This window comes from Mauremys reevesii, linkage group 12 (genome assembly GCF_016161935.1).
Source record: "Mauremys reevesii isolate NIE-2019 linkage group 12, ASM1616193v1, whole genome shotgun sequence".
In the NCBI taxonomy this organism is placed as follows: Eukaryota; Metazoa; Chordata; order Testudines; family Geoemydidae; genus Mauremys; species Mauremys reevesii.
In genome coordinates, this window is record NC_052634.1 from 8,868,063 (window position 1) to 8,892,397 (window position 24,335).

At 41.3% G+C, this 24,335-nt stretch overlaps 1 protein-coding gene across 1 annotated transcript in view; it reads left to right on the forward strand.

Moving 5' to 3' along the window:
- The window catches only part of CRTAM (cytotoxic and regulatory T cell molecule), a 28,455-nt gene extending 4,323 nt beyond the window's left edge, over positions 1-24,132 (forward strand). The window contains exons 2-15 of the mRNA XM_039496163.1: positions 2,898-3,044; positions 6,395-6,547; positions 11,563-11,706; positions 14,179-14,340; positions 15,196-15,270; positions 15,369-15,473; positions 15,758-15,823; positions 16,009-16,131; positions 16,955-17,053; positions 18,482-18,580; positions 19,053-19,157; positions 19,781-19,927; positions 20,357-20,440; positions 21,916-24,132. Of these exons, the coding sequence (XP_039352097.1) occupies positions 2,898-3,044; positions 6,395-6,547; positions 11,563-11,706; positions 14,179-14,340; positions 15,196-15,270; positions 15,369-15,473; positions 15,758-15,823; positions 16,009-16,131; positions 16,955-17,053; positions 18,482-18,580; positions 19,053-19,157; positions 19,781-19,927; positions 20,357-20,440; positions 21,916-22,046 (1,640 nt within the window). The 3' untranslated portion in view covers positions 22,047-24,132. The remainder of the gene's footprint in view (positions 1-2,897; positions 3,045-6,394; positions 6,548-11,562; positions 11,707-14,178; positions 14,341-15,195; positions 15,271-15,368; positions 15,474-15,757; positions 15,824-16,008; positions 16,132-16,954; positions 17,054-18,481; positions 18,581-19,052; positions 19,158-19,780; positions 19,928-20,356; positions 20,441-21,915) is intronic.
- The last annotated feature ends 203 nt before the right edge of the window (positions 24,133-24,335 follow it).

The following is a 24,335-nucleotide window of genomic DNA, read 5'->3' on the forward strand; positions in this document are numbered from 1 at the left end:
TTGAACTAGAGCATCATCACAGGCCTCCCCTCACTTACACTGGTGAGACTCAGGACTAACTCCACTGAAGTCAATGGAATTTCACTGGAGTAAAACAATGTAAGCACGAGAAGAATCAGCCCCACGGTTTCTTTTTATGATCAATGACTAATAGGGCTGTTAAGTGAGGACAGACAATTGGTTTGTATTGGATGAGTCACTCCTTCATGCAAAAGGACAACCTCTGAGCTTCCTGGTTCTGGCCAGGGTGGACAGCAAAATGCTCAAGTACCATGAGAGTTTGCAGCTTTATGGACCCTATAGATCAGACAGTGAGGGCCACACTGATACCAACAACTGAAGCCTTAGGTTTGTATCCAACTCATTTTACAGTGAGCTACCCTGGGGACGAAGTTTGCCTTCCATGAGAGCTCCCAGCTTCACTGCTAACCATTTCCCTCTGCCACTCCCGGGGTGGGAGATGAGTAAGGACATGGAGGGGGGTGTGGCTACAGACCTCCATGTCTACCTCTTTCCCTACAGCGAGCCCAATCCTGCTGTCACTGAACTCAGTAAAAAACCTCCTGTTGACTTTAGGAGCAAAGAACCTAAGATTGCCATTTTTGGTTCTTTTAAAAAAATAAAATGCTTCCTATTTGTGCAACCAAGGCAGACTCGTTGCCCCAAAGGTTCACCGCTCCCACACTTTGGCAAGCAACTTGCTGTAGGCAGCTACTTTAAAAAGAAAAACTGATTGAAAAATAAATTCCTTTAACTACCTATTTACTTAGCTCTGACACAGTTGCTGCTGTTCATAATTTCTCCAATGCACGTTTGTTTGGAGGAGGCCAAAAATAATTTAACACCATAAAACATTTTCACAAAGTGCATTAAATATCTCAGCGTGATCAATTCTGGCTAGGAAGAGGAACGTACTTTATTGCTTCACTGTAAAATGAGCTGGGAGAATGGAATTTCTTTTTAGTTACACATGTTAGGCCAGATCCTGACTTTAATGGAGCGCCGTACCAATTTACTGCAGCTGAAGATCTAGACCGGGGTGGGCAAACTACGGCCTGCGGGCCACATCCAGCCCGCCGGACCGTCCTGCCCGGCCCCTAAGCTCCTGGCCCAGGAGGCTACCCCCAGCCCCTTCCCCACTGTTCCCCCTTGCCCACGGCCTCAGCTCACTCTGCCGCCAGCACAATGCTCTGGGTGGCGGGGTTGTGAGCTCCTGGGGCTGTGCAGCTGCAGAGCCCGGCCTGACACGGTGCTCTGTGCTGTGCGGTGGCATGGCTGGCTCTTGCCAAGCCGCGCGGCTGTAGCACCGCCAGCCACCGGTGCTCCAGCACCATGGTAAGGGGGCAGGGAGCAGGGGGTTGGATAGAGGGCAGGGGAGTTTGGGGTGGTGGTCAGGAGTCAGGGGTGTGGATAGGGGTCAGGAGGGAACGGGGTTGAATGGGGGCAGGGGTCCTGGGGGGGCAGTCAGGAAGGGAGGGGGTTGGATGGGGTGGCAGAGGGCAGTCAGGGGCAGGGGATCCAGGGGCAGTCAGGGGACAGGAAGAAGGGGTGGTTGGATGGGGCATGGGTCCCGGGGGGGGTCGTCAAGAATGAGAGGAGGGGTTGCATGGGGCAGCATGGGTCCGGCGGCAGTCAGGGAACAGGGAGTGGGGGTGTGGGGATGGGGCAGGGGTCCCAGAGGGGCCGTCAGGGAACGGAGGGGTTGGATGGGACAGGAGTCCCGGGGAGGTCAGATAGGAGGTGGGGGCTGGGCCACGACCCCCTCCCCTAACCGGTCCTCCATACAATTTAGAAAACCCGATGCGGTCCTCAGGCCAAAAAGTTTGCCCGCCCTTGATCTAGACAGCTGAAAATCAACCATTTTATATTCAAAAGTGCTGAGCACCCTCAATTACTATTAATTTCAGCTGGAGTTGTGAGAGCTCACCACTTCTGAAAATCAGGCACAATGACGGGTAATTGCAAGACAGCACTTTGACCTTTGAGTCATTTGTTCAAATCTGGCCCAGGCTGGTAACTAAAAACCACTGTGTGTTTAAATGCAAGGAGCACTTATTCATCGAATCCATCTATTTCTGGCTCTTCGATGGCTTGTGTGAAATAAATTGAGGGTCCAGATGTGGTGGGCAGGTGCGCAACACCACCACCACAAGTGTTGGGAGTCTCAGCAGAGCTTCCATCAAACAAGTCATAGCGCTGAACCCTCTTCTCATCCATAGAGGGACTTCAGGCCATCTATGGGAGGGCTGTGGAGATGGCCGTGGGATTAAGGCTGCAGGCTAAGACTCTGGAGACTTGAGTTCGGTTCTGAGTTCTTCCACAGACATTGAAGCCAAGATCCTCAAAGGTATTTAGGAAATTGATTTCAGTGGAACTTAGGCACCTAAATACCTTTGAATCTGGACCTGAGTGTTTTTGTGCCTTAGCACCCAACCTTCAAAATGGGGATAATAGGTCTTCCTTGCCTTACAGTGATGCTGAGAGGATAAATATATTAATACCTGTGAGGTGCGCAGATACCTATGGCAGATGAAGACCACAGAGGTACAGAAATTAGATAGAGCGGCACCTTCGCAGTACAGGGAAGCGTGAGATGCCATTATCCATCCTGTCCTTGTTCTGGGGATAAAGGAGTTCAGTCCTTAGGTCTGTCGAGCTAGCGCCTCTTGTTGGCATGAGATTCACTCTCGGGGCTTGTCTACTGGGGGAAATTTACAAGTGTAGTGGACACTTATTCTAGAAAAAGAGTGTCTACATGGGGAGTTATAGTGGTATAAATGTACAATTATATCAGTAGAGTTATGCTGGTAAATTTCCCCTCGCAGACAAGCCTTTTTCAAAGATTAATGCTCTCAGTTTGCCTCACATCTCATTTCACAACTGTTTTTCTCTGGCAGGGGATTTTCAAGAGGTTCACACCGAAAGTGTCACTGTGGAGGAGGGGCAGGATTTAAGCCTACAGTGTGATTTTACCGGAGACCACGAATCTGCCTTGGAGTGGTCAAACCCTCAGGGGTTTGTTATTTTTCTAAAATGTCACCGAGGTAAGTGTCAAAACCTGCACCCATGTTACTTTCCATTTGGTAGGAGAGGGGTCAGTCATCGGTGGTCTTTCCAATCTCCCACCTACTGCAAAATCTGACTCACGTACAGGCCCACCATTTAGAGCTCTTGTACATTCAGTCGCTTTCCTACAGGAAGCTGATTAAATGGAAACCCCACCAGAGTGGTTTGTAAATGGGGCCTCAGGCAATAAACTGTATTTACAACTAACACCAGCTCAAAACCCCACCACAGACTGAAAGGACCTATGCATGTTGCAGATTGTGTCTGATTTAGCTGAGAAAGAAGGTTCAAAGTGTTCCTTGCATTAGTTTTTAACCTATTAAAGTTAAAATCTTAACTTTACGTAGAATCCGCATTCGTTTTTAACTTATTAAAAAAGCACCTGTTTTGATAAGAAGCTGGTGAGTGCTATACCATGGAGACAGATAACTGATGTGAACACACCCATGTTCACTGCTCCCTTGTCCTCCACTCCACACCTGTCTGTTCCCCATGCCATCTTGTCACTTCTAGATTGTGAGCTCTGTGGGGCAGGGACTGTCTTTGTCTTACAGAGCATAGCATAGTGGACCCTGATCACTCTTAGGGCTGCTAGGTGCACTAAAAACAACAGGGATTTTTCAAAGGGAATCTGGCACCCAACTCCCATTGAAATTCAGCATGAACTGAGTCCCCAACACCTAATGGGTCCCTTTGAGAATTTCAGCTCCAATCATCATCAATATGATTGCTGAGTGGATAACTACAAAATTTACTGAATAAATAATATGACAACTACATTTGCCAGATAATGTATTCAATAAATTTTGCAAACATTTCCAAATGGAATACATGATGAACTTTTAAAATATTGATATTATCATTATTATTATTATTTGCCCAGCTCCTAAATCACGTATATGCTTTTGAAAATTTTGTCCAATTCAATTTACCAATCTCAAAGAGGTGTAATAGTAGGTTAGGATGGAAGATCGTACCAAGAGTCTATAAACCCAAACCTTTAGCTGGTGTCAATCTAAATGACTTCACTGAAGTCAGTGAAACTACACTGATATTGTCAGGGGGTGCTGAGAGCCACTGAACCAAACTGTAAACCCTGGATATAATGGAAACCACTTAAGCCAGGGGGTGTGGCGGCCCCCCTAGTTCTAGCACTGGGGATATTGCACCAGCTGAGGATTTGACCCACAGTCTATTCCTCTGCAAAGACATGTGATAATCTCCTTACAGGGTGTAGAATATTAAAGTGATATTAAACACAAGGATTAGTGTTTGTAAAGTACTTGATAAGGCCGAAGCACCGTATTTTTGCTTTTTTTTCCATGTTAGTGGAGAAACAAAATGTTATGCCATATGTGGGCATTTGCATTCTCAGTCTTATCACCGTAAGTCTCTGTTCAAAGAAGCAATGTGACACACAGCTTAACAAATCATTTTCTTATTCCATATGGCAAAAAATTAAACGAGTCACCATCTAGCTTACACACAACAGTGATTTGAAAATTATTTCTCTTTCATATTTAGTCCTTTCCAGAAATTAAAACACCTGTGATCCCATCACTCGGCTAAATATTTTTAAAGCCTTAAAAGGCCTCAGCTAAAAAAAAAAAAAGAAGTTTCTGAGGTCCTTTAGTCTCCCCCAATGGATGGCCTATTTCCTCAATTTCAGTTCACTTTAAAGGCAGACTGTTACTTTCTGTGTTGTGATTGCGGTGAGCAAAGGCGACGCCGGGGCGGGGGTGCAAAAAGGGTCACACGCCCGTCCACAGACAACTAGGGGTGGGGGCACATTCAGCAGGAAACTGCAGCGGCAAAAGGAGCAGAACGTGGGACCACCACTCTCAGGAGCCAGAGCAGCTCCTCCAGCATGGCTGTACCGGTCCCGCCCCCAGCCCTGTCCTCCGGTGGGGCTGTACAGACCACAGGAGAGACAACTGCGTGGAAGGCCTGAAATTGGCACCTTGCGCAGCAGGAGGACAGAGACCTCCCGCCTGTAACATGGGATGGGGAGGGGACAGGGACAGCATGGGGGCCCAGGCTGGGGGCAGAGAGGAGTCACATGGGGAGGGTCACGTGTCCCCCCTTTAGCTGGTGCCCCCTTTGTGTCCCTTCCATGAGTCACCAGCAGGACAGCTGATCTGACCTGCTCGACTCAATCCCAAGATTCCCATGGGTCACACAGGGGAAAGAGTTTAGGAGTGTCTTGGAAGCCCAAAGAGAGATTAATCTGCTGAGAGAACTGGATATTCCAGGAAGGTGTCTCGTTAAAGGGCAACTAATTAGGCAAAACTAGGTTTAGAGGATCAGACAACTCATTAATACTTCAAGATTTATGGACGTGGAGCATCACATAATTCAACCCCCCTTTGCAGATTGGGAAACAGGCGCATCCCAGTGAGATAGTGCATAAAGTCATACCGTGAGTCTGTCTCTGAGAGGGGAATAGATCCCCACTCTCTGGAGTCCTAACCCTTTCCTACGTGCACTGGAACATGGTGCTGCCGCTTCGTAATCCTCCAAATATTTGCTGACATTTACCTGCCCCAGGACCCAAATTCCGTTAGTATCCTGAGAGCCCCCACAAACCAACATCAATGAATTTAGTCTCACAACCCTCCCCTGGAAGGCAAGGAAGTCTAAGAGGAGGCAGTGTGGTTTAGTGGATGGGGCACTAGCCTGGTTCTATTCCCAGTTCTGCCTGCTTCATGGCCCTGGGCAAAGCACTTCAGCTCTCTCTGCCTCTATTTACGCTTCAACTCTTTGTCTGTCTTGTCTCTTTAAACTTTAAACTCATTGGAGCAGAGACATCTCCTTCTGCGTGCCTGTACAGCACCTATTACAATAAAGCCCCAATCTAGGTTGGGGGCCTCTAAGTGCTACTGCAATATAAATTATTAACATTAGCCCCATTTGACAGATGGGAAACTGAGGCAAAGAGATTTGCACAAAGTCACACAGGAAGTCTGTGGCAGAGCCAGGGACTGAACTGTAGTTTCCTGAGTGCAACAAGAATTTTTTTTATACCCACAAGACCCACCTGCTTCTCAAATCAAACTTCTTTCTGAGCTTTGAAACACACAGGAAACGTTATGACCTCCCTTCCCCCTCATATGCACTATTTTAAATTTATTGCTATATCTCTATTTCCCAGATCCAGCTAGGAATGATTAGCACTAGAATTGTTCATTAAACACTGAGAGCGAATGAATGAAAAAGAACGTCATTCACACCTGATGAACAAAGCCAATCTCATCTGTTATCACTTTGGTTACCCATGTCGCTCATATGTACCAATGCACTTACTATGCTGTTCTTTTTTCACTTACAGGTTTAAAAGATCGGAGATACAAGCTTATCCACTATTCAACAAATAAATTATCTATCAGGCTCTCTAATATCACAGTACAGGATGAAGGCACATACACATGCTTCTACTATGACGTACCAGTCAAAACCAAGAAAGTGAATGTTACTGTCTTAGGTGAGTTCCATTAGAGAAGCTAAATTTCCATAGGTTTCTAATAAAATCCAAGCTCCTCCTAGACTTTTACTTCTGAATGGCTATCCCATTTTACTGTATTCTTTTGTAATATGTTTAAGAGGCCATGCTGTAGTAACTAAGGCCTCAAAGTTATGAGTTATTACTATTCAAGAATTGCCCATGTATCAAGACCTTTTAGAAATGATAGAACAGAGGGCTAAGAGAATAAAAATCCAATGCCTAACAGCTAGATTTCTTCAACAGACTGAGGAAATGCAGAATTGTGGGAGCCTTTCACAAGAGCGTATTGCTGGTACTGCTAACAAGAGCTCCCCTGTTCCTTGTCTGTGAATGAGTTCAAAATTAAATGCATATCAAAAGTGAAAATATTATATAATATGCCAAATAGAGTTGCCAAATAGGGAACTCAATGAAATCTAATTGTATTATTCAAATGTGCATAAGAGGGAAGTCAACTATAAGTGGTACAGTATTGGGCAAAATATTATCCACTTTAATGACAGGGTTTACCTCATGGGCAAGAGGTAAGGAAAGAAAGGGACTGTGGTCATATTGATTTGTTTCTACTTTAAGTGATAAACTGAGGAAGTCAGGCTAATGCTTGCAATCAAACATGCTTATGCTACCAAGTTAGTGAAATATGCTTGTGCTAAAAGAGGCAGTGAATAAAAGGAACTGAAATCAAATGCACCTGACAAAGTGGGTATTCACCCACGAAAGCTCATGCTCCAATATGTCTGTTAGTCTATAAGGTGCCACAGGACTCTTTGCTGCTTTTACAGATCCAGACTAACACAGCTACCCCTCTGATACTTGAATCCAAATAGTATGTTTATAAGGACACTTGATTACAGGGCAGAATAGCCAGAAATGTAACTATTTGATTCATAATGCAAAGACTCAGCTCGGCGTACATACCAGATTTCACCATTGTTGTTAAAAAGAACAAAAACAGAAGATTTATACAGGTCTACTAGCCTGTTGAAGAACAACAGTTCTTGAAGGGACATTGTATTGTATAATGGACTGTTAAAAGAAATTTGAAAAACATCAAAGGCTATGGAGGGACTTTGTATACATTATATGAACCTTAAACTGAACATTTCAGCAACAAGCTAAGTGTTGATAGAGAAACTGCAACCTGAGTAAGCATCACTGCAAAGCAGGCCAAGGGATACAACACAAAGGGGCCCATGAAAAGTGATTTGGTTGCTAAGTTGGTGGCTCAAGGTATGTCCCAAAATGGATGCACCAACAGTTATGACCTAACTTATTTCAGATAAGCTGGAGTGAGAAAATGTATTGCACAAAGAGACTGGAAAACTCAAGTCCACTGGGAGAATTCAGCTAACACGTCATTCTCTGATTGAATGGTGAGAGAGGACAACTTTCATTTTGGCTGGATATTTAGAATCTTGAGAAGTATAGGTCACCATCTGATTGAGCCACACCCAGAACCTCCAAGAAGAGGAACAAAGTTGGACCACCCAGCAAAAATAGGATAAAACAGGCTGTCTCCTTCAGCACATCGCTTCCTGAAAGCCAAAGACACCTAGAAGGAGGAAGAACTGAGTTCCTGGGCTGCCACCTGGGAGTCCTCTTAATTGTCACTTGTCTCTTTCTATTTTCCAGCAACTCAGGTTACCCACTAGCACTCCAGGAAAAGACTATAGTCATGTCCATCCTTTGCTCCGCCTATTTATACATGGTCAACTCCTGCTGTGGAGATATCTGAGCTGACAGCTAACAGCTGAGCAAAGATCGGGTGATAAGAAACATAGAGACTTTCTTTTGGGTCACAATGCAGTCAATTTACCACTTCCTAAACCTGGACAAATTAGTAAAGAAGTATACATGCTCCCATGTGCTTTAAAGATGGTCACAGAGTTGCAATGTGTTTCCTTATTTTGTAGTAGGTTCCAGTCAAGATTGTTATAACATAGATTTGAAACTGAACAAATTACTGTTACCTAAGATTGCAGACTGCTGCATATGTGTCTACCACAGTTAATGGTTTCATACTGCTTTTCAAATTCTCCATGTATACAGACATAAAATGAAATCAAGGGTTCAAGCTTTTTGAGCAGCACTCAGTCTATACAGTTTGTCATAAATGCAGAGTTTATGTTAGTTAGGAGTGTTAGCCAGATCCTGGGGCTAATATAATTTGTGGTGAAGTAGGTTAAAAGCATTGACTACTATAGATCCATTCATTGGAAGGAGACTTTGGTGAATTGATATGTAAGTAATTAACCAAATTACCTTGTGATCTATCTTTGTATTGTTTTTCCTCTGTTGTGTTTACAACACTGGAGTTGATAACCAATTGGCACAAGTGAGGCCCTCTTCTGAGGGACTCTTAGTCAAAATCTAAACAAGGTCACGTTCCCAAGATAGTGATTGAGTATAAATGTTATTCTCTATTGTGGTTATGTAGTTTGAGTCTGAAAACGTAAAGAGTTATATGAACCCATTTTCTAGTTTGTTAGCCAAATCATAGTTCAATGCTATTTTTTGTTGCTTTATATAAGAACATAAGGACGGCCATACTGGGTCAGATCAAAGGTCCATCTAGCCCAGTATCCTGTCTTCCAACAGTGGCCAATGCCAGGTGCCCCAGAGGGAATGAACAGAACACGTAAACATCAAGTGATCCATCCCATCACCTAATCCCAGTTTCTGGAAAACAGAGGCTAGGGACACCATCCTTGTCCATCCTGGCTAATAGCCATTGATGGACCTATTTTCCATGAACTTTTCTAGTTCTTTTTTGAACCCTGTTATAGTCTTGGCCTTCACAACATTCATGGCAAAGAGTTCCACAGACTGACTGTGTGAAAAAAATACTTCCTTTTGTTTGTTTTAAACTTGCTGCCTATTTATTTAATTTGGTGACCCCTAGTTCTTGTGTCATGAGAAGGAGTAAATAACACAATCTTATTTACTTTCTCCACACCAGTCATGATTTTATAGACTTCAATCATATCCCCAATTAGTCATGTCTTTTCCAAGCCAAAAAGTCCCAGTCTTATTAATCTCTCCTCACAGGGCAGCCATTCCATACCCCTAATCATTTTTGTTGCCCTTTCCTGAACCTTTTCCAATTCCAATTCCAATATATATTTTCTGAGATGGGATGACCACATCTGCACACAGTATTCAAGATGTGGATGCACCATGGATTTATACAGAGGCAATATGATATTTTGTCTTATTATCTATCCCTTTCGTAATCTCTTTCCCAAAATTCTGTTCATTTTTTTGACTGCCACTGCACATAGAATGCTTTCAGAGAACTATCCACAATGACTTCAAGATCTTTTTCTTGAGTGGTAACAACTAATTTAAACCTCATTATTTTATATATATATATAGTTGGGATTACGTTTTCCAATGTGCATTACTTTGCATTTATGAACACTGAATTTCATCTGCCATTTTGTTGCCCAGTCACCCAGTTTTGAGAGATCCTTTTGCAGCTCTTCGCAGTCTGCCTGGGACTTTACTATCTTGAGTAGTTTTGTATCATCTGCAAATTTTGCCACCTCACTTTTTACCCCTTTTTCCAGATCATTTATGAATATGTTGAATACGACTGGTCCCAGTACAGATCCCTGGGGGGACACTACTATTTATCTCTCTTCAATCTGAAAACTGACCATTTATTCCTACCCTTTGTTTCCTATCTTTTAACCAGTTACCTTTCCATGAGAGGACCTTCCCTCTTATCCCATGACTGCTTACTTTGCTTAAGAGCCTTTGGATAGGGACCTTGTCAAAGGCTTTCTGAAAATCTAAATACATTATATCCACTGGATCCCCAACATTCTTGTTGACCCCCTCAAATCCTATACTACTGGTTGCTGTTAAGTTACTGCAGCTCTATACAATTAAATTCAACTCTTGAATCCTTTTCTTTAGTGAAGCACTTGAAAGTTTTTTTAAAGGTAATAGATATGGCTAATCAATTAAGCAGTTGCTTAATTAATACATATTTTATACCCTATCTTTCTTACAGTGTATTGGAGAGATAGAAGGGCAACACCATGACGTGATAACATCTGTGAAGGATATAAAATAGGGAAGGAGGAGGGCAGTCAGTGGAAAGAAGGATAAATTCCTTTTGGGGGTTCACAGATAACTGCATTACTTGATTAGAAGAGATTAGTGCTTCTTAAGCTTTCTGGGCCCTTGTACTAGCTTGCCAGAATGCCTTTGGGCTTCACAAAACACTGGGGCACTGATTTCTCCTGCTTCATGCTGTGATTGACTGCAAAGCTGCCCTGTGGAGCAGCCTCCGTTCCATCATAGGCTAGAGCAGCAGAAATGAACAGGGAGCTGGGAATGACAGTGACCAACAGAGAAAGTCACCAGTAAGATAGGGGAAGGGAGCCTAGAGTATTAAAAGTCTGAAGTACAGTGAGTAAATAAAGTACCCTAAATGCAGCTCAGTGTGGATGGTCAGCCAAATTCTCTGCCCCCTCTCTCTGTCCTTGGGCAGTGCAGGATGGAATCTGGCCCTTGCTTCTTTGCTGGGGAGGTTCTAGTGTGGAGGTGATCCCAGTGACTACAGACACAGCATACCACCATCCCTGCTACACTTCATCCCCAGCACAGGGAAAAGGGAATGTCTGGGGGAGAAAGGGGCATAGTCACAACACACTGTGCTCTAGCTATGTTCCCCAGCTGAGCAATCTCTTGGAAACTGTTGCCAGCTAGTGCAAGTTAGGACTGCCTCTATAGGCTGCTCTAACCAGAGATGGGGCCAGGGAAGGAATCAGGCAGACATGTCCAGTTTTTAGGGTTAGGGGCTGCATCTTCATATGCAGTTGTATAGTGTCAAGCAACATGGAGCCCTGATCCTGGCTGGGGCTTTGAGGTGCACCCTTAATTGAAAGAAATAATAATTTGGGGTGATGTACATGCAACCACTCATAAGACTGATTACACAAGACTGTAAGAGCCTAATCTCATCATGTATCTCTTTGTTACAGCTGCTCCCTCCAAGCCACAGTTGGAAGTATCAGATATTAGAACCAATGGCAAAGAAGAAAAGATTGTACTGAGCTGCTTAACCCAGGGAAGTAAGCCCCCTCCTCAGATTACATGGCTGCTAAATAATGGGCTGGAAGTCTATGGTGAGTTTTAAATGGCCACTGAGTGATGTTTGTTTGTTGGGAATAGTCTTATCAGTCATTAATGTACTGTACAAATACCACTGAACCAGCACTGGTCCAGTTTCGAAAGGTCTCAGCACCTGGGGATGGGAAGCCTGAAACGGGATACAAGTGCTAAATTCTGGGGAGACCTCTTTTTAAAGTGAGGGGGTTGACTCAAGACAGCTAACAGTGGCACAACTTTCACAGCACAGACATAGTAGTTAATCCTCAAACTGCCTCTGTGACTAACCATTTCCTAGGTGGGGGAGCTGAGGAACACAGATGTTGAAAGCCAGATTCTGAATCCCCTTTTCACACTGAATATAGTAGCACTTACCCACGCCAGTAGTTCCATTGCTTACTGAAGGTTGCACTATCTGTCCTTGAGTGACTTGCTCAAGCCCAAACAGCAACCTCATAAAAGCCAACATTGGTTCCTGGCACTCAACCCACCCAGATGCCTCCCAATGTCAGTTAATGAAGATCCATCTTCCCTGGTAGAGCTCTGAGCACATGTATCTAAAGGGAGAGTAAGGAGCTAGCTTGATTTTTACTTGTGTGGTTTAAACAACCATTCTAAATATAATACAATAATAACCACCTTGCTAGCAAGAGCAGCAACGCACGCAAGAGGAAATGGAGGTCACTGTCAGTACGTGGGGGATAGCTATGAAAGAATAGGTGTTAATGGTTTCCTCTCTTACTTTACTTGCTATTTTGGATCATGAGGTGAAAATTGTATTTGTATTTTGGGTCATGAAGCAAAGCTTGCAAGTCATCATCTCTAATATATGTTTTCTGAGTTCCCTAATTTTAAAGGAAGCTTCAGGGATTAAGAGTTGTGCAGCCTATCTAGAAAGTAATAAAGATGTAGATTATATGGACTTCACACCATGCAACCCAGAGAGGTCTTTTATATCTTGCATAACTGCTGCATTATTTCAAAGTAATGTATCTTGCTGAGTTTGTTAATCTGATTATGCATTTGTGCATGCAATACTGAGGCCTGGAGAACTTAAAAACAGCTGCTTACCTACATGCTCTCTTGGCAGTTTGGATCTTTATGTAATAAGGGTGTGCCCCAAGCTGGAGCATTTTATACCTGATGCAATGTGCCCTTTGACCTTAAGTCCCATGGCATCTGGGAAATGTAGTTGTGTAACTAAGGATCCATATTGTTCCAGGGTTTTTTGTTTGATACCTGAATAGAGTTTTATAATGCAGGATTTGATATTAAAGAGTGATGATGAATTCTCTCATCTGTTTGCAATACATGCAAATTAAATGGATTATAGTTTTGAATGGAAAAAAATGTAATTTTGTTGGGTGATAAATTTTATTTCCTTCTTTAAAGAAGGCTAGAACCAAGGAATTTCTCTGATTGAAAAGTATAAATATCACCAGAGTTAAGAGGGAAGGCTAGTTCTAGGAAGAGATTCTAAGCTAAAAGTATTAATGATCACTTGTCTTATCAATTGACAGATACTGTGAATAGATTTCAAGACATTAATACCTACAATAGAAAATGCCATTTGAGATTATTGTGAAAAATTTGAAAAGAACTGATTTAGCACAGACATTTAGAATTTAGTCATTTATTCTTTTACATCATTAACTACATCCTTGTTTTTCCACATAGCATTGTTAATAAAGAGGTAACATCATCTAATAGACTGAGCAGTGAACTGGGGGTCAGGAATGCTTGTGTCCTCAATCTGGCTGTCTCATTAGTTTACTAGATGACTTTAGGCAAGTCACTTAATCTCTTTGTGTCTCTTTCCCCTGCAATAAAATAAGGATGATGAATGGGAGGATTAATACAATGCTTTAAAAAGTAAAACTGCTGTATCAGGGACTGTTATCGTATGTGCAAATATTGGGCATGCATAGTATATATTTATTTGTAGATTTAACAACTGTGATCTGTGTGAATATGGTAACAAAGCTATCTGGGAGCTTCACTGTTGTGACAATCCTGCACTCAGATCTCTGTTTTGACTGCAGAACCAAAACTCAGATCCTTGTCCTGCTTCAAAGTTTTAGGCCCTTAGCTCTTGAGTTTAAAGCCCTTTAGCAGTATATGGCTATGACCCAGCTGATTCCATTCAGGAGAGATCAGAGGTGCTCATGCAGGCACACTACCCATAATGGTGTGGAACTTGCTTAAATGCTTATAGTGAACGCTGCTAGAGTGAAGTAGAACAGAACTCCTACGTTTTTTTCAGTGCATGGTAGTGTGTAGATTGGAATGAAGCAATTCTGTCAAAAACATGACTTTGCTTTACGTGGGCTCTGCTGTGATTCATTTACACAATGGAAACACTTTTTTGCTCAGCATTCATGTGGTGCTTTAGCAGACCAAAAGTAAAGCAGATTTGTGACTGGAAGGTTTTTCATTAAATTGCTTTTGACGGTTAAGCACTTAAATGTTTTCTTCAAATGGCTACTTAGGTGACATCAAACACCAGTTTGAACACGATGGAAAGAAATGCAACACAACCAGCAGTCTCATAGTCCATGCATACAACCGAGATTCAACAGCCAGTTGTGTAATTCGTCATGAAACCCTACGAGGAGGGAAACTGACCGTATCTTTCCAGTTTGAAAATTTCAGTAAGTACAGCTTTTATTTAAGCATTGGTTGATTGGTGGTGATTCCTTTTTAACATTTGAGCTTGAAGAATAATACTGCTTTCTTGTATAGTGACTTTCATCAATAGATCTCAAAGCATGTTGCAACACACATCAGTATTATCATCCCCCTTTCACTGGTGGGGAAACTGAGGCACAGAGTAGCAACGTCACCCAACAACCCAGTGATAAAGCTAGGACTTGAACCTAAGTCTCTTGAGTCCTAAAACAGAGCCCCCATGCACTAGCCCACACTGAATTACTCTATGATTTCTCTGTATAGATATAGATGCATAACTGAAGGTGCGGTCTACCACTCAGAGAACAAGATCTCTTCAGTGTCTGGTTTTGGAAGACCGTACTCTCCAGTGGTTAAAGAAGGGACTTGGAGCTGGATTCCTAGGTTCTACTACCATCTCTGCCTTTTACTCACAGTGAACCTGATCCAAAGCCCGCTAAAGTCAGTGGAAGTCCTGGGTTCCTGTGTTTCAATGTAACATTCACTTCTGCTCCTTAAGTATCAGAGGGGTAGCTCTGTTAGTCTGTATCCACAAAAACAATGAGGAGTCTGGTGGCACCTTAAAGACTAACAGATTTATTTGGGCATAAGCTTTTGTGGGTAAAAAACCTTATATCCAAATAAATGTGTTAGTCTTTAAGGTGCCACCAGACTTCTGCTCCTTTTACTTCTGTTTACCATCTGTAAAATGGGCCTAATACTTATCTACCTTCCATACATACTGTTGGATTCAATTAATGCTTGTAAAGTGCTTGGAGAGCTTCAGATGAAAGAAATTAGGGAAATTCAAAGTATTATTATTAATTATTGTTTTCTAGTGACTACTACAGGCTCAGCTCCAAATGTGTTAGAAGTAAGCACGAGGACCTCTGAGCATCCTCAGCATTATATGGGTAGGTACAATAATAAAAAGCCACTGACTTAAAAAAAATGTTTTTTGTTCATATCGTTTATGAAGGTTCTCTCTTTAATGCATTGGTTGTTCCATTAGAATCCACAGAAGCTACCCTGAAATCTATAATACAGACATCACCTGTGAGCATATCTCTAGCAACAAGTATCCAACAGGAAGTTTTTTCTTCTCAGACAACTGTTGGTAGGTTCCACACTTTAAACTCTTTTCACTGTTGTAAATTAAACAATATAAATTGTAGAGTAGTGCTGAATGAAGGCAATCTGGGTTTTAGTGAGGAAAGGTTCAATATCATGGTCAAACTGCTTGGCCAATGTTATTTTTTGTGTGTCCACGTGATTACGAATAATTTTATATGATTTATTTCACAAAGTGCTTTTGCCCAGAATATGGGCTGCAAAAGAATACTCAGGGATAGTACAGAATACTACTTGCATTGTGTTCAGAATTGGGTTCTTCTTTTCCAGTGATTGCTACAGAGTCCAGTCCAAATACTAACACCATCTTCTCTCAAAATCCTCTGCACTCTACTGGTAAGAATTTTAAATTCACTTTTTGTTTTTCATATTTTTTGGGGGGGGAGGAATGGATAGCTAGCCCTATATCAAAACCTAGAGCCAAATATCTCTGGAGCTTGGGAAATTTCACATCTGGATTCCATCTTTCTGGGTTGGATTTATTTCTAAACTATGTCTTCCAATTTTCATGTCTTGTTTAGTGGATATTCCTTTAGGATCCAGCGAACCAAACTTTCCTACCACTGTACCTGAGAGGCCATCTAGTACCAGATTACCAGCAATACCTACCCAGCAGAGGGAACTACCAGCCAACACAACTATGTGTAAGTACATTTTTTTTAATGACATTAAAGCAATTTGTTAAAATGTCACACGTAAAGCAGATGGAAATGCTGCTGAGAACAAATCTATATTGCAGCTGTTATGATTCTTGAAACACAAAACACTATAGTTGTTACACACAGGTGAGCATTTTAGAATTGCATCCATCATAGAGAAAGACTGCCCTCTCTACTTGTCTCTTTGTAGTGAAGACAAACGTATGGAGACACATGGGGGCAGGTCCTCAGGTGGTGTCAATTGTCAGAGCTCCATCAATGCATGCTATGATTGTATTAATACCTATCCCTATGGATGCACTAGGTGGCACTGTGCCACAGGCTGACAGAAAATAAGCCTGGTCAACACACTTTAAGGCTTAAGCTGTAAAGTTATTCAAGTGATAACAGCAGGATTGTACCCAGATATAAAGAGGGCAGGAGGCGCTTCATTACCATTATATGAATGGTTTGACAGTGACAGACTTTCCAACCTTTAAAGGGGTCTCTTTGGCTGTGTGTAGTTACTTTATGGAAGAGATTTGGAAATGGAAATTAGTCAACTTTTATTTTTAACACCAGTGCAATTTGGCCCAAATCCTCAAAGGTATTTAGCTGCCTAACTCCCATTAATTTCATAGAAGTTAAGCATCTAAACATCTTAGAGAATCCTGGCCTTTGAAAATCTCCCACTGTATGTGTAATGTCATAGATCGACACAGCAAATAGAGCAATTTTGTTTTACAAACATGAGTTTAATTTATACTCTGAATGTAGAGTTATCTTTGTGTATAAGAAAAAGAAAACATTTCTCTTTTCTTTTCTACAGCGTCAGAAGTAACACGAACAGTAAATGAGCAAATTTCTAGTACAGAAGCACCAGCAACAAGTAGTGAACCAGCCACTCAGAATGCGAACAGCACCATTGGTACGTGTTCTAATGAATGTCCTTGTAAGCTAAGCGGCCATGTGATTTTAGTGAACAGGGCTGGGAGGCAGGGACACCCCATTTCTAATCTGGGATCTACCACTGACTTATTGCATTACCTTGGGCAAGTCATTTAAGGGCTCCACTGAGACTTTTCAAAGCTGCTTCAGGAATTTCCATGTCCAGTTCCTACCAGGCATCCAAATGCCCTCCATGATTTAGAAAACCTCAGCCTCTGATTCTGGTTCCCATATTGTAAAATGGGGATCATTAATGTTCACCTGCCTGTTGGCGGTGTTTGAGACTCAGCTACAGCGGGTATTGTACAAGGCTTTGAAGGTGGAAAAGGCTAAGTATTGTTATAATTAATACTAGCTAAAGAATACGTCTTGTCTTCAGCAGGAGTTGACATGAGTCAGGAGTGAGGAAGAACTCAGACTCATAGACTTTAAGGCCAGAATGGACCATTATGATTTTCTAATCTGACCTCCTGCACAAAGCAGGCCATAGAATTTCACCCACCCACTCCTGTAACAAACCCCCTGAACTATGTCTGAGCTATTGAAGTCCTTGACTTGTGGTTTAAAGACTTCAAGGTGCAAAGAATCCCCCAGCAATTGACCTGTGCCCTATGCTGTAGAGGAAGGTGAAAAAAAACCCAGGACCTCTGCCAATCTGCCCTGGAGGAAAATTCCTTCCCGACCCCAAATATAGCGATCAGCTAAACCCTGAGCATGTGGGCAAGACTCACCAACCAGAGTCTAGGGTGACCAGATGTCCTGACTTTATAGGGACAGTCCCATTATTTGGAGCTTTTTCTTATATAGGCACCTATTATCCCCCACCCCCTGTCCTGATTTTTCACACTTGCTGTCTGGTCACCCTAAGCCAGACACCCAGGAAAGAATTATCTGTAGTAACTCAGATCCCACTCTATCTAGTGTCCCATCACAGGCCATTGGGCATATTTACCGCTAATAGTCAAAGATCAATTAATTGCCAGAATTAGGCTCTCCCATCATACCATCCCTTCCATAAACTTATCAAGCTTAGTCTTGAAGCCAGATATGTCTTTTGCCTCCATTGCTCCCCTTGGAAGGCTGTTCCAGAACTTCACTCCTATGATGATTAGAAACCTTCATCTAATTTCAAGTCTAAACTTCCTGATGGCCAGTTTATATCCATTTGTTTTGAGTAAGAACATCAAGGTTTGGCCCTAAGGCACTCCTGAAAAGTCCAGCTTTAAATAGCATTTATTAGAACTGTAGCTAAGAGTTTCCACAAAACATACAAAACACACTGTCAGAGTCCTGAAATACTGACTTAGTAAAGCAGAATTTTTGTTGAGTCTATCCATAGTTTGGGTTTCTGATCAGACTACTGAAAGGGATAAGGAAGTCAAAATATTTTCTACTTTTATTTCTACAGAGCCAGAAAGAACTTTGAATATCACAGAAGAAACATCTGTTACAGATGTACCAGCAATAAGCAATGAACAATCAACTCAAAACTCCATCACCACCACTGGTAAATTCCTTAATGATGGAATAACACAGTAATCTAATGAATTGAACACGGGTCTGGGAGCCAGGAACTCAAATTCTAAACTAACTTGTAACACTGGCTCACATTGTAATGTTGGCCAACTCACTTAACTTGCTGTTTTTCAGTTTCCTCAATTGTAAAACAGAAACAACACTTGCAAACCTATGAGAGCCATTTTGAGGCTTAATTGCTCGATCCTTCTATACTTTGGCAAGGATAGAAACCCTAAGTTTTATAATTAATACCACCTAAAGAATACAGAGCCAGATCTTCAACTCATGTAAATCAACATAGCTCCATTGAAATCACTGTTGCTATCCCAATTTACACCAGTTGAGAATCCGGCCCATATATATTCCTTGGAATCATTAAATGTTGAATTAATAAAGCAAAGTATAAATAATCTGTATGACTGTGATTGGGCTAATCAGAGAAACACTTTTCATTTCTACAGGATCTGAAGTGACATTAAATGTGACTGTTGCAGAAGAAAACTCTGGGACAGAAGAACCATCAATAAGCCATGAAGAAACAACTGTGAATTGTAATGCCACCATCAGTAAGTTCTTGTTAATACTAAACACGAAATGGGCCTTCCTGAAGTCAGTCTGGTTCCCAGCAGTCAAGTGTCTATATCACCAAACCCACAACGAAGGACATTATAGGGTTGCCCTTGTTAAGAATCTCATAGGAGACCCATGCAGAATCAAAAACAATATTAGCATCTAGAGGCATTGGGCTAAATTCTCTGCTGGTCCACTGCCTTCAGTGGAGTTTTTCCCATTTTTACACAAGCAGAAAATTTGTCCTGGCTCCTCCATGTAAATGATGGGGAAGTTTACATTGCTGTTTCCTATCTATTTCTTCTCTAATAGACTACGAAACTCAATGAAAATACTACCGTGGATTTTGGCTCAGAGTCTGAAACCAGTCTCCAGTATTGTCAACTTGCCCTTTTTGTGGCCAGTATGTTCTCAAACACAAACCTGAAGAACAATCTAATCATTAGGCTTAAAAATGATCTCACATTATCTACATTGTCTGCTCCTTTATTTCTGATGAATAGGCCTTGGCATTCCTAATCTATCACATGGCAATCTCTCTAATTGACAATCCTCCTCTTATTAGCTAAACGTAGCAGGTAGTAGCTACCTAACTATATTAAAAATATTTCTTTTATAGACACAGATCTTAATTCTGAAGGAATCAGACAAAGGCAAACAAGTGTTTTGTTGCCAGTCCTGGTAGCAGTTCTCATTTTTGTGATGCTCATCATAGTCCTGCTCTTCATGAGGAAGCTACAAAAAGCACACGGAGCCTGGAAGAGAGGTGAGTGATCACACGATCTAAATCTCCAGTAATGTCTATGTTTAGGATGGGTGTGAGAGACTGGATAGTTGAGGGGACTGGTAACAGAGTATGGGATCCTTGCATGGCTAGGTCATTGGTTAAAATCAAGCCTGTGTCAGTGGTGACTGAAAGTTATTACAAACCGCTGTTCAGGATCCAAGGGGAAATGATTGGCGGTCTCAGGCCAAACCTCAATGGACAAGAGTCTTTATCATAAAAGCCACCACCAATGATTGGCACTAATCAGCTCCTTTTTGGCAGTCCAACTACTGAATGGACATGAGGACGGAATTGCCCTCTTACCACTGCATATTCTTCTAGTTGAGTATTTGGTCATGCAGGGATAGTGGGGTGGGCAAATGTATGAAAAAAGCTGCAACTTCTTATTTGCATTTGTTATCTGCACAGAAAACGACACTTCAGAGCAGACACTGGAGAGTTACAAATCCAGGTCTAATGAAGACAATCCAGCCCCTGAGAAGAATGGACAAGGTAAGCTACCACCATGACTCCAGGCCATTGAAGAGGCCATTGAAATCAGAGTTTTGCCACTGATTTCAGTCTGACTAGGTTCAAGCCAACCTCATTGTTTAGGAAAGATTTTCAAACTGCAGATCTTAAGCTTCAATCATACAGTTTAGTCAAACCTTCTTAATAGGCCCAATGCCCACTGCAGACACATGACCATTTTAACCATCTCTGGCATTCACCATAACTGGGAAACCCATTACAGATTACATTTATGCTTAAAGCTTTTGATTGGGAGTTTTCAAAGGAGTCTAACAGTTAATTGTACAAATCCCATTGGAATTCAGAGAGCGGGGTGCCTAACTCCCTTATGTCTTTAAAAATTGCAGACTTTATTTGGTTTTTATTAGATGTTTTTGGTAGTTACATGTTCACAAATATTAAAAATGAGACCTGCTCACCTCTAAACTAATTATTAGTTATTTGGGGGTGACGAGATGTGAAAGATAAGGGAGGCAAGGAGATAAGACCTTGCCTCTTCCAAAACATTGCAGGTGGTAAAATGCTGTAAAGCAGCGGCTACCCAAATTTCAAGACCCCAAGAACTTCCTTGGCAACTTGCCGTAAACCTAAGGGGCATACCTTCTCTAAGGATGTGATGGATACTCCATGACGTGCAGTCTTTAAGTCAAGACTGGTGTCTTTCTAAAGAGTATGCTACAGCTCAAACAGAAGTCATGGGCTCAATGCAGAAATTATTGGGTAAGGTTCCTTGTCTCATGTTATGCAGGAAATGAGACTAGATGATTGTAATGCTCCTCCTGGCATTAAGATGCATGAATATTTACAGAAGTGTTTATCAAATAAATATGCACACAATATTTGGTGGGACTTGTACCTTTGTTAGCGTAACAGAAATTGCTTGTTTGCTGATTTCATCAGCAAAAACCACCTGCACTTCACCAGCTTTGTCCTCACTCTGTAGTTACAGGAAGAGCCAGCTGTGGGCTGCATTTTAAAACTCTGTGGGACACCTTGCTGTAAAGTGTGTTCCTACTGTACCATTGGAATCCATATAAACACTTGCAGCTTTATGGCTAAAAAGTCAGACTAGTTGAAAAAGGGAGGGAAATTTGCAAACACTTTTAAAAAATGAATTTTATTTCAAATGTCAATCTTACATTTGAAAAATTTTCATCAGCTCTATAATTGGTAGAAAAATGAGTGAGGGGGAAAAAAATCAAACATTTGTCATAAAATCTTTCCCGCTTTTTTCCCCAAAATTCTAAGTATTTCAACCAGCATTAGTAGAAAGAACCAATTATTTTCTTGACCACAAGTTCAATCACTCTTAAAAATTGCTAGTGCTCCTGTCACTGTAATATCTATACACCATCTCTTTTGGATTTATCAGTAATGTTGTAGCAAGAATAAATTTCCATCAAAATAACCCCCTCAGTCTATTCAAAGACATCAACAAATATGCATTTGTCTTCCAGTTGCCAATCAGAAGCCTACTATGCAATACGTAACTGAAGGATATTCAGGAACAATAAAGTCAAATTCAGAAGAAAGAGATGTTTCAACATTTGGGAAACGGCTGGCATATGGAAAAGAAACTGATGTATAGAAGTCAGGAAGCGTTGGCAACATTGTACTATGTACAGAGTCAATATGGTGTGTTCTCATATTTATAGTGTGACTAATCTGATGGTATGTAAAACTGTCAATCTGTGACATATCAACATCACAGCAGGATTTCAAACAGAGGAAGAAATGCCTGATAAAATGGCTGGTCTCAACCTGGATTCTAGTCTGGATCACCATGTTAACATTAAAAAGAGGTAGCTGGAAGAGATGCTCATGGGAATCTATTAGCAATGCATGCATTGCTATTAGCTATTTAATCAGCAGATTTAATTCATGGGTCTCATAAATGGATCAGATATATAACAGAGCAAGTCATTTCAGCAGTGAGGGTCCTGATAATGGAATGCACAACCAGCCGTCATAATACGAGATACAAAATTACTGAGAGGTTCATGCAACAGTTCTGCAGCCTCCTGAGACACATTGCCTAACGATGGCACGGGGAGGCAGGAATGTCTGAGAAAGCACTTTCAGCTAATATTTTTGAACTTGGGTGCCCAAAGTTATTTCACTTAAACCAATATTTATTTAATGAAATAAAAACATTGTGATTTTAGAGGTGCAGAGCAACCTGCAGTTATTGTTGACTTCAAACATTTCTGAGTGAAGTCTCAAATTTATTTAAGCATATTGCTCTTCTAGAAAACATCCAAGAGCTATTAATAGTTTGACAAAAGATTGGTCAATATGCAAATTAATTAAAGTCAAGTATAAAGCTTAAAAGTGTTTCCTAAAACACTTCCCTGCCTCACAAGACAGTTGTGAGTGCTTGACCATGACACCTACAGCTACTAGCCCTGTCTCCAGTGTCATTTGCTTTTTGAAGTCTTCCATAAATGTTACTAAGGGCATGATCTGAAGACAATGGGGTGACACAGGCATGGCTGAGGGTACAATTTGGCCTTCGGATCTATATTACTGGTGGAGCTGTCAGGACCCAGGATGAGTTTTGTAGGGCTGTTTGAAAAAACAATTTTCACTTGCAGACTGAGCGAATCTGATATGAAAACCAATGAGACACAATGGCTACAGAACCCCACACTGTCACGGTTAGTAACTTTTTAGCACAGAATCACACTTAGTGAGAATTGCAGATCTGAATTAAGTCTAGGCTATAAAATTAGGATTTTAAAGTAATTTTTAAAAGGATATTGCACCCAGTTTACTCATGTCAGAGGATAGCACTTGACATCACAGGTAATGAGAGGAAAACAGACTTTTGACTAGCCGTAGATGTCACTGCCATTACTGTTAGCAGTAATATGGTTTTGGTGCTGGAAGATGACTTCATGTTTGACACAAGAGCTATGTGGACTCCACTGTAAAACACTTCCAGTTTCCAGCAAGTTTTAATATTGGTTTAACAATAAGACCTGAATTGTTTAATATTTAAACAAAACCATGAAAGAGCATAAACAACTGATTGTTTCTAAACTTGGTTTGTAAAATGCTCTGTAATGGTGAAGCCAGGTGTTTGTGAAAAAAATGTTTCATAACTAATAATAAAAATTTCAAATCCTGATCTTCCAGTTCCATTGGCACACAGTACCCCTTTAACTTCAAGGATAGTTCTATGTGTGGAAAAGACTGCAAGATCAGAGAGTGTTGGTACGAAGGCCTTTGGAACAGCAGTCTATTTTAAGTATTCTTAGTTTCTTTACATGTTTAAAATTTCAAGTGAATGCACTTTATCTGGTTTGTCATTATTGTAAAAATTTTTATTTAAAGTAGAGTAGCACTTTAGGCATTTAGACACCACAGTTCTGATGGAGACCATATGAGAGCCTAAATAGATACAGCATGCACATTCCATGTTTCTGTTGAAGAAGATTAAGGATACTTTTAATTGAAGTTTTTTGTTTCTAGCTGCAATGGTTGGTGTATCAGTTTTCTACCTTTTCTCCGGGCTTGTAGCAGACATGCTTATAGCATGTTTCGTAGCAGTGCTCAAATTCTGCCATTTTATTAGTTCATGGTTTTCATTGGTGAACCTTTTGGTTGCTTTTCTTAAGATCAATTGGCTGTTCAAAGTGACTTTTTTAATAAACCAAACTTAAGTGTTAATGTACAAACTTAATGTCTGTCTTCTTTTTAAAGAATAGTTTGGTAGCGCCTCAGTACATAGATACCAATAAAACAGGTACAGTGATAAGCACACAGAGAAGAAAAAAGTAGTCACTCAGTAATAATAGGAGGAACACTCCCCTACCACATCATACAGCCAATAAACCAAGACAAATCCATCAAGAAACGTTGATTTTGCACTATC